At 35.6% G+C, this 14,170-nt stretch overlaps 1 protein-coding gene across 3 annotated transcripts in view; it reads right to left on the bottom strand.

The window, feature by feature from the left end:
- celf4 (CUGBP, Elav-like family member 4) overlaps positions 1-14,170 on the bottom strand; it is a 120,465-nt gene that overhangs the window by 80,921 nt on the left and 25,374 nt on the right. For all 3 annotated transcript variants that reach the window (XM_051681438.1, XM_051681440.1, XM_051681439.1), the window contains exon 2: positions 5,105-5,187. In XM_051681438.1, coding sequence (XP_051537398.1) covers positions 5,105-5,187 — 83 coding nt within the window. The remainder of the gene's footprint in view (positions 1-5,104; positions 5,188-14,170) is intronic.

The following is a 14,170-nucleotide window of genomic DNA, read 5'->3' as shown; positions in this document are numbered from 1 at the left end:
CATATTGAACTGGGATAGGAGAAATTTAGTTATTTCCTTCACAATAAAAATGTTCTGATCAGGTTTTTCTTGTCACATTATAGACAACATCTGGAAGATCACCAAATTTAATGACTTACAAGCTCACTTAAAAAAGTTGTAGGTAAAAATATACATCTCTGTGCGGAATATATAGGATAGTTAAAGCTGTGTTTTACAGTCTGGAGTAAGTGATCACTCTCTCTCTGTAAGAGAATGCAAGTGGAACTCTAGCAAAGTGACTCCCCTTGCATTCAACATCCATGATGTCATAATCACTCGCATCAAAGGTATTCTATTTGACACGGCAACTGTCATTCTCCCTGGAGGTGTCATTAAAACAGAGCACACCAAACCAAGCTGTGCAAGAGCTAATGGAGAACTTCAAAACACACACACACACACACACACACACACACACACACACACACACACACACACTGCAACCAAACAATATTATAGTGGGACAGGCACAGCAAGTTATTACTGAGCCTAGAAAGGAGTAACAGAGTTATACACAAACACACGTGCCTGCAGACATTCATACGGCACACTCGCACACAGACACACACAAACATGCACAAAGACACAAAAAGACACTATAAATAGGACAGCTCTAATGTTCTGCTGTGTAGTTCTTGCCCTTGGGTGCAAGGCTCTTCCAGGAAGAGAGATGGAGAGAACAAGGAAGCAAGAAAAAGCAGAGTACAAGCATGATAAAGTGAACGATACCCTGTGTCTCAATCAGCTCCCTAGCTCCATATGTCGTGAATCAGTATATTGTGAACACGAATTCGGGCACTGGCAAGGGTGTTGACTGAATCACCCGCGACACGTTAACGAGCTCGTGCATTGAAGCGCAGCTGTTATTAATCAACAATATCGCTGTATAAAATACACTATCGTTTAATTCTGTTGAAGATATTAAAACGTACGGTATTATTATTACAGATAAATGACACGAATAAAGAAATAAAAATATGTAGGAGTGTATTTTTAACCTTCATTTTACAATGTAAATATTTAAAAGATTGTTTCACTTTCATGTTAATTATGAATGAAAGACATTACAAAAAAACACCTCTTTTAACGACAAAATAATCCTTGGAATTCATAGAATTACACTTGTGCTCATCTTCTACTGACTTGAGAGACTTCAGAAGACATGACGACGTTTCCGGTTAGGGAACATAGTGAGCAACGATGCTCCCTGATTTTTACAGTGCATTGTGGGATTTTTTAGGGAGCGAACGTTTCAGTGCACTGGAAGGATTTTGCAAAAATGGCTGACTTCCTGATCTGTACCCTGACTACTGAACTAGGGAGCTGATTGAGATGCACCCATAATGAAAATGTAGCAAAAAAAAAAAAAAAAAGAGGTTGCCATTCCTTTTGATCAATGATTTACCATGACTTTTCCAGTTGTTTATGATTACTGGATATTTTTCTTGATTTCTAGCCAATTTAATAATAATAATAATAATAATAATAATAATTATATATATAGTTGAAGTCAGAAGTTTACATACACTTAGGTTGAAATCATTGGAACTCATTTTTTATCCACCTCACAGATTTAATATTAGCAAACTATAATATTGGCAAGTCGTTTAGGACATTTACTTTGTGCATGACACGAGTAATTTTTCCAACAATTGTTTACAGACCGATTGTTTCACTTTTAATTGACTACATCACAATTCCCAGTGGGTCAGAATTTTACATACAATAAGTTAATAGTGCCTTTAAGCAGCTTGGAAAATTCCAGAAAATTATGTCAAGCCTTTAGACAATTAGCCAATTAGCTTCTGATAGGAGGTGTACTGAACGGGAGGTGTAACTGTGGATGTATTTTAAGGCCTACCTTCAAACTCAGTGCCTCTTTGTTTAACATCATGGGAAAATCAAAAGAAATCAGCCAAGACCTCAGAAAAAAAAAATTGTGGACCTCCACAAGTCTGGTCCATCCTTGGGAACAATTTTCAATTGCCTGACGGTACCATCTGTACAAACAATAGTACGCAAGTATAAACACCATGGGACCACACAGCCATCATCCTGCTCAGGAAGGAGATGCATTCTTTCTCCTAGAGATGAACATAGTTTGGTGTGAAAAGTGCAAATGAATCCCAGAACAACAGCAAAGGACCTTGTGAAGATTCTGGAGGAAACAGGTAGACAAGTATCTATATCCACAGTAAAATGAGTCCTATATCGACATAACCTGAAAGGCTGCTCAACAAGGAAGAAGCCACTGCTCCAAAACCACCATAAAAAAGCCAGACTACAGTTTGCAAGTGCACATGGGGGTAAAGATCTTACTTTTTGGAGAAATTTCCTCTGGTCTGATGAAAAAAAATAAATTAACTGTTTGGCCATAATGACCACTGATATGTTTGGAGGAAAAAGGGTGAGGCTTGCAAGCTGAAGAACACCATCCCAACCGTGAAGCATGGGGGGTGGCAGCATCATGTTGTGGGGGAGCTTTGCTGCAGGAGGGACTGATGCACTTCAAAAAATAGATGGCATCATGAGGAAGGAAAATTATGTGGATATATAGAAGCAACATCTCAAGACATCAGCCAGGAAGTTAAAGCTCGGTCACAAATGGGTCTTCCAAATGGACAATGTCCCCAAGAATACCTCCAAAGTTGTGGTAAAATGGCTTAAGGACAGCAAAGTCAAGGTATTGGAGTGGCCATCTCAAAGTCCTGACCTCAATCTGATAGAAAATTTGTGGGCAGAACTGAAAAAGCATGTGCGAGCAAGGAGGCCTACAAACCTGACTCCGTTACACCAGTTCTGTCTGGAGGAATGGGCCAAAATTCCAGCAAATTATTGTGAGAAGCTTATTGAAGGCTACCCAATATGTTTGCCCAAGTTAAACAATTTAAAGGCAATGCTACCAAATACTAACAAAGTGTATGCAATCTTCTGACTCACTGGGAATGTGATGAAAGAAATAAAAGCTGAAATATCACTCTATCTACTATTTTTCTGACATTTCACATTCTTAAAATATAGTAATAATCCTAACTGAGCTAATACAGGGAATGTTTTCTACGATTAAATGTCAGGAATTGTGAAAAACTGAGTTTAAATGTATTTGGCTAATGTGTATGTAAACTTTTGACTTCAACTATATATATATATATATATATATATATATATATATATATACACTGTTGTTCAAAAGTTTAGGGTCACTTACTCACTCTTTATTATTATTTTTTCTTCACATTTTAGAATAATAGTGAAGTCATCAAAACTATGGAATAACAGAAATGTAATTATCCAAATCAAATAAATAAAAAATATGTTATATTTTAGCATCTTCAAAGTAGCCACTCTTTGCTTAGAATTTGCAGAAACGTACTCTTGGCATTTTCTCAACCAACTTCTTGAGGTATCACACTGGGATGCTTTTAAAACAGTATTGAAGGAGTTCTCATCTATGTTGGGCACTTATTGGCTGCTTTTCTTTATTATTTGGTCCAAGTCATCAATTTCAAAAACTTTTTTTTTTAAATCAAATTTTAGTTTTATAATGTAATAAATTAATATGTTGGCACAATAATATTTTTGTCTACAAAACTACTTTCAAACATTTAAGCATACGCCTTCAGATCAAAAGATTTTTAAAATCATGAGAAACATTTCAGTCAAGTGACCCCAAACTTATGAACGGCAGTGTGTATATATATATATTCAATGCAGTAAGTTGCCCTGTTAATATATATATTTAAAATATGAGGCTTAATATTTTGTAAAAAAATATTTTTGGAATGATTCATCATTATTTTCCAAAATATGCTAAAGACACAAATATAAATGATGGTACAATTTGCATAGTACAGAAAAAATTATAAAAATACACCAGATTTTAGTTACATTAACTGGTTTAAAAACATAATTGTAGAAAAGAAATAAATCAGTAATGCATTGTGTGTAGCTCGGAGGAGGGCGGGGCCGGGCCGTAATGACACACGCCCGGACCCCAATCAGCCTGGTGAGGCGAGCGAGGGATAAAGGCGACTGGAGAGGGCAGCTCGAGAGAGAGAGAATTATGGGCAGCTGCCCTGTATGTGTTTGTGTGTCTTTTTGTTTAAGTTTATTATTAAACTATTTTTTATATTGTCAAGCCGGTTCTTGCCTCCTCCTTTCCCTCTAACCCCTCTACATTGTGTTATACAGAAGAATGCACAACTGTAAGGAGATTCAAAACATTTTTTTGAACATTCTTTGTATTTATTGAGTATAGGGAGTTTTGGTTCATAATAATAATAATAAAATAAATTATAATAATACTGTTATGTTATTTATTAAGCCAATATAAATTAAGGATAATACCATGTCTGACATGATGCAAACAGTAAAGCGTCAAAAAAACTGCCATTTCATTTAGGTGCACACCTTGGCACACCCGTGGCTACACCACTGATATATATATATATTATATATTTTTATGTATATATATATATATATATATATATATATATATATATATATATATATATATATATATATATATATATATATATTATATATATATATATACACATACACTTTTACAATAGAAATGGTCATGACTTTCCTTTTATAATGTAACTAATTTCCATGACTTTTCCAGGCCTGGAAATCACAGTTTTAAAATGTCTCGATATGTCCAGGTTTTCCATGACCATGGGAACCCTATATAAAACTTCAGACCAAACCTTTTTTTTTTTTTTGCTTATTCATATGCTTAAAATACAGAATTTCAGCCTCAGTCACCATACACTTTCATTGCAACTGTTTTCTGTACACTGAAAGTGAATGATGACTGACACAAATATTCTGCCTAACATCTACTTTTGTGTTCCACGAAGTCATACAGGTTATACGGGTTTGGAACAACCAAGATGAGTAAGCGAAGACAGAATTTTCATTTTTGAGTGAAATATTCTTTTAATCAGCCAATGCATTTGTATGTACATGGTGTGCAGAAGTGCATGTTTTAGGTTCTATATGTATGTGTTTATTGCATGTACTTATGTGTTTTTGTAATGTGTTGTGTGTTTGTAGCGGTTTGCCTGTGGTGACTTACCCCAGGTAGTGTCTTCTGCTCATGAAGCGCGGTCTGAGCTTTTAGCGCCGATTCTCTTGCACAGTATGTGAGGAAGGCACAGCCTGAAAGAGGAAATAAGAGAGAGTGAGCGATACACTGAAGACAAGTCAGAGAGGTTTAGACACAAGCAAGTGGCTGTTTGAGTAGAGCTTCATATTGTTTTCTCCAAAATGGAGAGAGACGAAAAACAATGTTTTTACATTTGAGTAGTAGACACATGGAGAGAAGAGATATGGAGAGGATCTGAGAGAAGAGCCACATATGCCTACAGCCATACACAACACTCTCCTTAGAGAAAGACGGAGAGAGTGTGTGCAAATACACTGTGTGTTTGTGGAAGAAAATACAAGATTGCTTTTAATTTCAGGCTGCAAGACCTAGCTGGAATTGAAAAGTAACTGTGTGTGTAAGAGTGTGTATGCTTGTCCATGAACTTTGAAAAATAATAAGGATGCATCAGTATAGATATTATGGTTGATCCCAAAGCCTATACATATTGTCATGGTCAATAACTGATATGATTGACGATATAAATCTATAATGTTTTGTATGGCTTCATAAAACACAGCATTTACATTTAAGCTCCAATCTTAAATTTTTCATGCTTCTAATAAAATCAGCCACTTAAAAAATTACTACACAATATAATACAGTACAATAGAAAATGTATCAGTTCAGTGCTTTTGAAACTTGGCAGAGTATACAGCGTGAATCATAAGAAATGAATCCTGAAATGTTCTACTTAATATCAGCCAAACCAAAGGTGATAATTTAAAAGAGAATTATACTGATATGGTCATCCATACATTTTACGCATTTTATGCATTCTATGCAAGATTTTGTGCACACCTTAAAAATTTTATGGGTGACAAATAATATGGAAATGACATTTTAAAGATTTTTGATTAGAAATTTGTATGAATGTTTAAGGTTGTATCAAAATATATACGTTAGCTGCTGCCTATTTCTTACTTTTTTTTCACTATTTCTAATGTAATTTTTACTGTCACAAGTTAAATTAAATAGTCCTACGGTTCGACAAATGGATTTATAAAAGTACAAACAGTCAATGTAGTGTCTTAATTTATCACACGTCATTAAAACTCCATGCATAATAGTTATATGAATAAGAAAAATGCAGTTTAAAACTGTTGTGGACAGAGTATAGTATGTCACCCCGCAGGACTCACGTCAACTACACAAATGCAGGTAGGAGATAATGAAGAAACCTGTGCCACGATGAAACGATAAGCATAAAACAAACAACAACAAAGAGATATGGAGAGAACTGGGAAAGAGAAAGACAATGAGATAAAGAAAGTGTCATTTAAATCCAAACATGTCAGATGGGATGGCAGTCTCTTCCTCAGTCTAAGCGGGCTTCTGTTATTAACACCTCTGTCTGTAAATTCAGAGTGACAAGACAACGGTCTTCCGGATACTGACTGTATGTTCATTTCCTGTACCTTCTCATCTGCTCAAACATGTAAGAGAATCAATGTGTACACGTTAGTAGTGACACACTGCCCCAGATACCAGCACATGCTGTCTTATAATGCTAATCTCACCTGGCTAAAAGCAAATGCTAAAGTATTTTGCTAAAACCACTGGGATGTGAACTGAGTGGAATAACTACAGAACAAAAGCTGAAACGATTAGCATCGCATTTGTACATGAAGTACGCAAATTTGAATATGCAGAAGCATGTTAATGGATGCTAATTTTTATGCTAATCCTTTATTAATATTAAAAAATGCTAATGTACTAATATGCTGAGTAAACATGATAATCTGGCGCTGACATTTCTGCCTGCATGCTAATGGTGGCCACAAATGCTGATAAGAAGCTGAATTGCAAATGAAAATGTAAAATAAAAATGTTTGATAATTTTTAAACAAGCCCTTGTTGTGGTAAGATGTTATTTTTTTTTTTATTTAAAAACTTCAAATAGTTATGTTTCAAAAAGTGTTTTGGTGAGGAAAGAATGCTAATATTGTTCACAAATGCAGATAAAATAAACAAAGCTGAATTTTATGTGAAAATTCAAAACCATTTATTTTCAAACAACCCCTTATTTGTTTAAGATGTTACTTTTTTCTTTAAAAACCTCAAAAGACTGTAAAAGTGTTTTGGTGAAGATTAAAAATGCAAATAAAATAAACAAAGCTGACTTGTAAGTGAAAAAAAAAAAACAACGTTATTTTTAAACAAACCGTTATTTGTTGCTGTAAGATGCCATTTTTTTTCTTTAAAAACCTCAGAAAGAGATAACAGTGTTCACAAATGTAGATAAAATATGAATTAGTGTGCACTGCTCCACACAATCTGTGCTGTGCTAGGATGTGCACTTAAGTCGAGCGTGTACCTCCTGGAAATTTATAAAAGCACATTTTATCAACAGGAAGTGAAGAAAAACATTATTGAAGTTTCAGGAAGTGAACAAAACATCCAACCAGACCAAAAAAAAAATAAAAAAAAAAATAAAAAGAAAAAGAAAAAAAAAAAGAAAAAGAAAAAGAAAAAAAAAGGATACTGCATTAATTGCATTAAATTATTTAAACGTGTTAAACAGTCAACTATTAATCGCTGTTAAATTTCCCAGCCCAAGTATTTTTGCTATAATAAACTCCTTATGAATCAATATGGGATCTTCTTCAAACAATGCAAGTAATCTTTCTGTCACTTTGCTTTATTTCTTTCTTCACTGACAGTGGTGGCTAATACAAAGTTACCACAGTTATTATTTACAATAGCAAATTGCAACAACTGTAGTAAATATAGTATTTTGGTGGGTACTATGTTTACCATAGTAATCCATATTTTAACAATAGTTGAACGCAAACCATGACCTCAGAAAGGGGCAAAGAGAAAGTTAAATGTGGATATCTGAGTGTACCAGCATCATATCTTTCTCCCTGTCCTCCCATAAAAGCCCCAGTGCCACAGGGACGCTAAACACACAAGGGATGCACATGCTAGCGTACACACACACTCAACCCTCCTGAGGCTAGAGCATGAATCAGCAATATTCTTTCCCGATGTCCACTATGTGTGTTTAACCCCAGCCAGGCTGGTTGAGTGCATGTATCCTTGTGTGTGTGTGGCTCCTGCAGTCCTGCTTGGCTTTTTTAATTAACTCTGACTCATTAGCGATGGGGAGAGCTCAGTGTGACAGCTTGGCGCATTCCTCTGAGAGTCTGTCATGTTCTAGAACAGGCTAGAACTCTCACGGGACACTAGTGCATGCTTCCCTGTCCCACTTGACAAGCGGCAGCACACACACACACACACACACACACACACACACAGAAATATATGGGATGAACTGAAAGATAATGGGGAACCTCTGTTTGTTTGTCATCTAAAAGCAATATTGCTTCTTTCTGCACTTTAAAGATGTTAGAAAGAAAGAGAGAGAGAGAGAGAGAGAGAGAGAGTGAGAGAGAGAGAGAGAGAGAGAGAGGGGGGGTGGGGGGAGAGAAAGTAAGAGTGAAAAGAAAATACAGAACACGGCAAGCGGAAAAGATAAGAAAGAATAGTCAGATGGTAATTGAGCAGTTTTTGAACAAAAGTTGGAGTGACCATTTGTAAAATAAATAGAGCAGTAGTTCTCAAACTTTTCAGGCCAAGCATCACTTTCAAGCAAATCAGAACCGTTGATGGACCATCAGTGTTTCCCTCTAGATTTGCTTTTTTCTCAGCATTGAGCAAATTGGCATGTCTTTGAGTGCAATCTTAAAGGAAGGTGCTGTGTTCAATACAAGTTAAGCTTAATCAGCAGCATAATATTGATTACCACTAACATTTATTTCAACTCGTCCATCCTTTTCTATAAAAATAAAAAAAATCTGGGTGACAGTGAGGCAGTTACAATGGAAGTGAATGGAGGTCAATGTGTAAATGTTAAAATACTCACTATTTCAAAGGTATAGCCATAAGACGTAAACAATATGCGTGTTAACATGATTTTAGAGTGATAAAATCGCTTACTAACATTTTCTGCGTAAAGTTATATACAACTGTAAAAAGGTTTTGCATTATGTCATAAAGCCATAAGCCCTAAAACCCTAAACGACCGTAAAAACAATGATTCTACACAACTCTGCAGCTCAAATAATACACTCATTTTCAGTTTCATTTATATTTGAGCAGTCTGGTTGTTTATGTTTGCATATGGACTGTGTAAAAGAGAAAGTTTTGTTTTAATCATGTTAGTGATCTGGATTTTTTGTGTATTAACTCAAATGTTAACACTAATATTTGCTCGAAATGTTGTGATATACTACACTGTAAAGCAGGGGTGTCAAACTCAATTTCAGCCCGGGCTACATCAGCGTTCTGTGTGCCCTCAAAGGGCCAGCTGAAAATGTGGCATCGGCACACGATTTGGCACCCATGCAGTTACTAATAATATTGCATATTTTGTGCAATGAAATTCACATTTGATCGTATTATTTTTGAATTTGGGATACAGATGTAAATTATGTTATTAACAGTAGTCAGGAGTCCTATTAACAGGAGTCCTTTCATCATTGTCCTGCGTGGTTGTGACTGGTCCACGGATAACACACTTGCTCTGCGCTCACGCCACTCTATCCATTGAGCCGTGCTGATAACTGGTGCAGATAGTGCCGTTTCGTTCCACTTTTGGAGAGAACAAAATGTGCTTCAAAAAATAAGGTTAGAACGACAGGGGAAGGCTCATTAATATTTACTAACTGCTAACTGAATGGTTAGTGACACGTACTGCTCATCTGGCATCCTACGTTTTTTCGAAGTTGTGGGCTTTGAGTTTGACACCTGTGCTATTAAGTGTTTGTTGATACAAATCGGATGGCTGTATGCAGTAGTGTAATCTAGGGCATACGCAGGCATACGCCATATGCCCAACTATCTTCCTTAGGATTTTGCGTATGCCCACCTAAAATAAGCGATGATATGTATGGCTGCCAGAGCAACGAGTAGGCTTTTGACCCGGAAATTTTTCGATCTACAAACGCCATGCTGAAGCACCGTTGAGAGAATTGTGTGTGTGTGTGTGTATTTTAATAAGTGTACAGAGATCCTCTCTAAATGTGCACGGTGCAGCGGGAGGTGGGAGCGCAACTGAAGGCACGGGCAAGACAGACAGTCCAACAAAGCTGATCCACCAATCAGAATATATATATATATATATATATATATATATATATATATATATATATATATATATATATATATATATATATATATATATATAGTATATACACACATTTAAATGTAATTTATACAATTAAACTTTGTGAAAATACTGCATGTTATTGCTAGTTTTTGATGCTCTTCGCAGATGCTGGACAACTGTGTCCCGAAATTATATGAAATGTCTTTTATTTTTCTCACCTTTTACTGCTGTTGGTGGTGCCTTTTTCTCGTGATATCAAATCAGTTACATTTATATTTTTAAATAGGAAAACAATTTCACTTTACACAGAAAAGCACATTATAGTACACAAATAAAACAAATAACCATTAATCCTTATGTAGGCTATATATGGTAATACAAGATAACGTGTTAACGTGAACAATACTACACTCATATTAGCTATACAAAGTACTACACTCATATTAGCTATACAGTTTATTGCGTATTATGTATGTATTAGTTTATTAATTAGAGTAATTATAAAGTATTAAAAAAATCATAGTAGCCTAATGAAAGGAACATTAATGACACCTGTTAATTTAAATACATATTTAACATCAAGTTACCATTTTTCTTAGTACTGTACTGTACACCATGCCAGCAAGAAACTTACCCTGATATACATTTTGTAAGTTCATGTGGAACTTTTTTTATGGCAAAAATATATTTCTCACACTTTTTATATATGTACTGTAAATAAATAAATAAATGAATTTTAGAGACCGGGTGCATGTTTTATTTTTATGGGGGGGAGAAGGGATGAAGAAAAACAGGAGAAAGAGAGAGAAGATAAAATCACCAGGCTTCTGTGAACACTATCCACTAGTGTCTTACACTAGGGGGTTATCTCCCCTTCTGCAGACACCCTTAAGGGACACACACATACCCTCACACACACAAAGCTACAGATGAGTACATATTGAGATGGCAAGCAAATAAGCAGGAAAACTAACAGAGAAAGAATCAAATTAATATAAAAAGTTCATGATATGAATCATTTTGAGTTAACGAAAAGTGACTCAGCTGTCTTCTTTGCACTGTAAGATTTTAGAAAACCACGATGGATTACACTCCTAAAAGGCCCCAGGGTATCAGCCTTATTTGAGGTCCCTTGTTGTTGCAATTGCAAGATCTGAATCTGCAAAGAAATGAAGTTGAAATTACGAAAATAAATACTTCAAGTGCGTAAAATATTTGTCATCTGCAAAGATATTACAATGTGTCACAACTAGTATACAACATCAAAGCTGTGATGTGTTCAGTCAGTGCTTGGTCACTTAGTTCTCTCAATCACATGGGGCCTTGATCACTGGTAATGAGAGCAATTGCTACTAAAATGAATAATTTTGCCCAGAATTATAACTTTGCACATCATTGTATGTGTGATTAAACAAAAAATATTTAGAATCCTTTTAAACTGAAATGAAAGGAGAAGTATATCACATCGGCACATGCTGTTTTTCTATTTCTTTGAATAGAGGCAAATTCTTCTGATGATTTTTTTCTTCACATTTTTCAAAGCGTACCACTTTGAAAACATCGATAAACAAAAAGATTCCATAAATTATAGTGCAGAGTTGAAGTGCTTTGAAACACCAGCACAGAATCTTTCTTACTAAAACTCTGGAATTTTGGTCTGTAATTGGAAATTTCCACATTTTATAACCACAGGTCACCTCTGTTTATATCACTGGCACAAAGATAAACCATTATTTACATTTGGCACAGAACCTGTTTGAAGTTAAAGCAACAATGATTTATTCGTAGACTTGCGAATGTGAGGTGATGATTTTAGCAGTATCTATGTATGTGGTACTACAACTTTATTTCAGTACCTCATTAGAACAAAAACTAAAGACTTGAGGTTTTTTAATTTATTTTTTTTATGGTTTTTGAGAGTAAAGGAGAGGGTAACTGAATAGTGCAGGCATCGTTTATAACAATTTGGATACATGATATGAATAATAAATTATAGGTGCTTTTCCACTCCTTTTGCTTATTACTATCATTACTTATACTTGCCATTGTGAATAATCCAATTGATCATCTGGCCAAAAATGCCTCTTAAAAAGCTTTTGTAAAGGCAGTTTTCCTGCAATGAGACAGTTTTGGCAATAATCATCTGTGTACTAAACAAAAATGGCACACACATAAACACATACAAAAGGCAAGCCGGCTCACTACTAACTACTGTGTGTGTGTGTGTGTGTCCCGTTCAGATCAATACATGCTGATCTAACCTTCATTGTCCTAAAAGTATGTGTGAGTGCAATCCTGTCATGTTCGTTTATGTCATTTTACTTGTCTTGCCTGTCACCGTCTACAAAAGTGCAGTATCAGTTTCACGATGGTACAGATTGAGCATAGGCAACAAATTCTCAAAGGATCACCACTCCTTCCTTTAAAGGGATAGTTCACCCAAAAATGACAATTCTGTCATCATTTACTTACCTGTATGTTGTTCCAAATCCGACTTTTGCTCTTCCGTGCATCACAAAAAGATATGTTAGGCAGAATATTAGGGATTGATAGCCTCAGTCACTGTTCACCTCATTGCATCTTTTACCCTTACAATGAAATTGAATGTTGACTGAGATTGAACATCATAAAATATATATATATTTTTGTTCCATGGAAGAAAGAAAATCACACATGTTTGAAACAACATAAGGGTGAGTAAATAATGACAGAACTGTAATTTTTGGGTGAACTATACCTTTAACACAAACATGCCCCACAGACTTTGGGTAATTTGAATAAACTCTCTGCCAAGGTCTGAACATCCAAGGTCTCAATGATACCTTTACTTCTCTCCAACCTGCCCCCACTTCTGAACAACACGTCTTCTTAAAATATTTCATTGGAAGCCGTAAAACCCCTGATTAAATAAAAATGCACTTTGAAGAGAGCAATATGAGCTCTGAGGGTAATATGAGAGAGAGAGAGAGAGAGAGAGAGAGAGAGAGAGAGAGAGAGAGAGAGAGAGAGAGAGATCTTCAATTACTGTGCCGAAACCACGTCAAGCTTTTTTTGATTCAATAAAATAGGCCTTAAATATTCAGGAGCTGATTCTGGGACTAATGAGTCCTCTACTTGAGTGATATTATTCCAGTGGAATAAAGTGGTAGTGTGAAAGAATATTTGAGGAAGTCGGTGGATGCATTTCTAATGGGGTCTAATACCAAACTTGGTCCCCCTTGCACCACTCACTCCCACTGTTGACAAAAAATGAAGCTTAAGATGGCATTTGAGCTGCACTCATCAAGTAGTAAGGAAAAGGGGAAACTAAAAAGAAAAAAGAAAGGAAATGGGAAAGGAAAAGAAAGGAAACAGGAAAGGAAGCAGGAAAGAAAAGGAAAAGAAAGAAAAGGGAAAGAAAAGCAAGGAAATGAGACAGGAAAACAAAGACAAGGAAAGGCAACAGGAAAGAAAAGGAGAAAGGAAACAGGAAAGGAAACAGGAAAAGAAAAGGGAAAAGAAAGGAAACAGGAAAGTAAAGAAACTAAGCGGGAAAGGAAACCGGAAGGAAAAGAAACAGGAAGTGAGAAGAAAAGAAAAAAGGAAAAAGGAAAGGAAAAGTAGAGGAACGCAAAGGAAAGAAAAGGCAATGGAAAAGAAAATGGTAAAGGAAACAGGAAAGGAAATGAAACAGGAAAGGAAAGAAAGGGAAACGGGAAAGAAAGGAAAGGGAAAATGAAAGAAAAATAGACAAAAAGAAAAAAAAGAAAAAGGAACGGATAGGAAAATAAAGGAAACTGAAAGACAGGAAATGGGAAAGGTGCAAGGAAACGAGAAAGAGAAGGAAACAGAAAGGAAATAGGAAAGGAAAAGAAGGGAAAGAATATTGGAAAGGAAAGGAAAAC

Source organism: Myxocyprinus asiaticus, chromosome 40 (genome assembly GCF_019703515.2).
Source record: "Myxocyprinus asiaticus isolate MX2 ecotype Aquarium Trade chromosome 40, UBuf_Myxa_2, whole genome shotgun sequence".
Classification (NCBI taxonomy): Eukaryota; Metazoa; Chordata; class Actinopteri; order Cypriniformes; family Catostomidae; genus Myxocyprinus; species Myxocyprinus asiaticus.
This window is presented reverse-complemented; position numbering and strand designations above follow the sequence as displayed.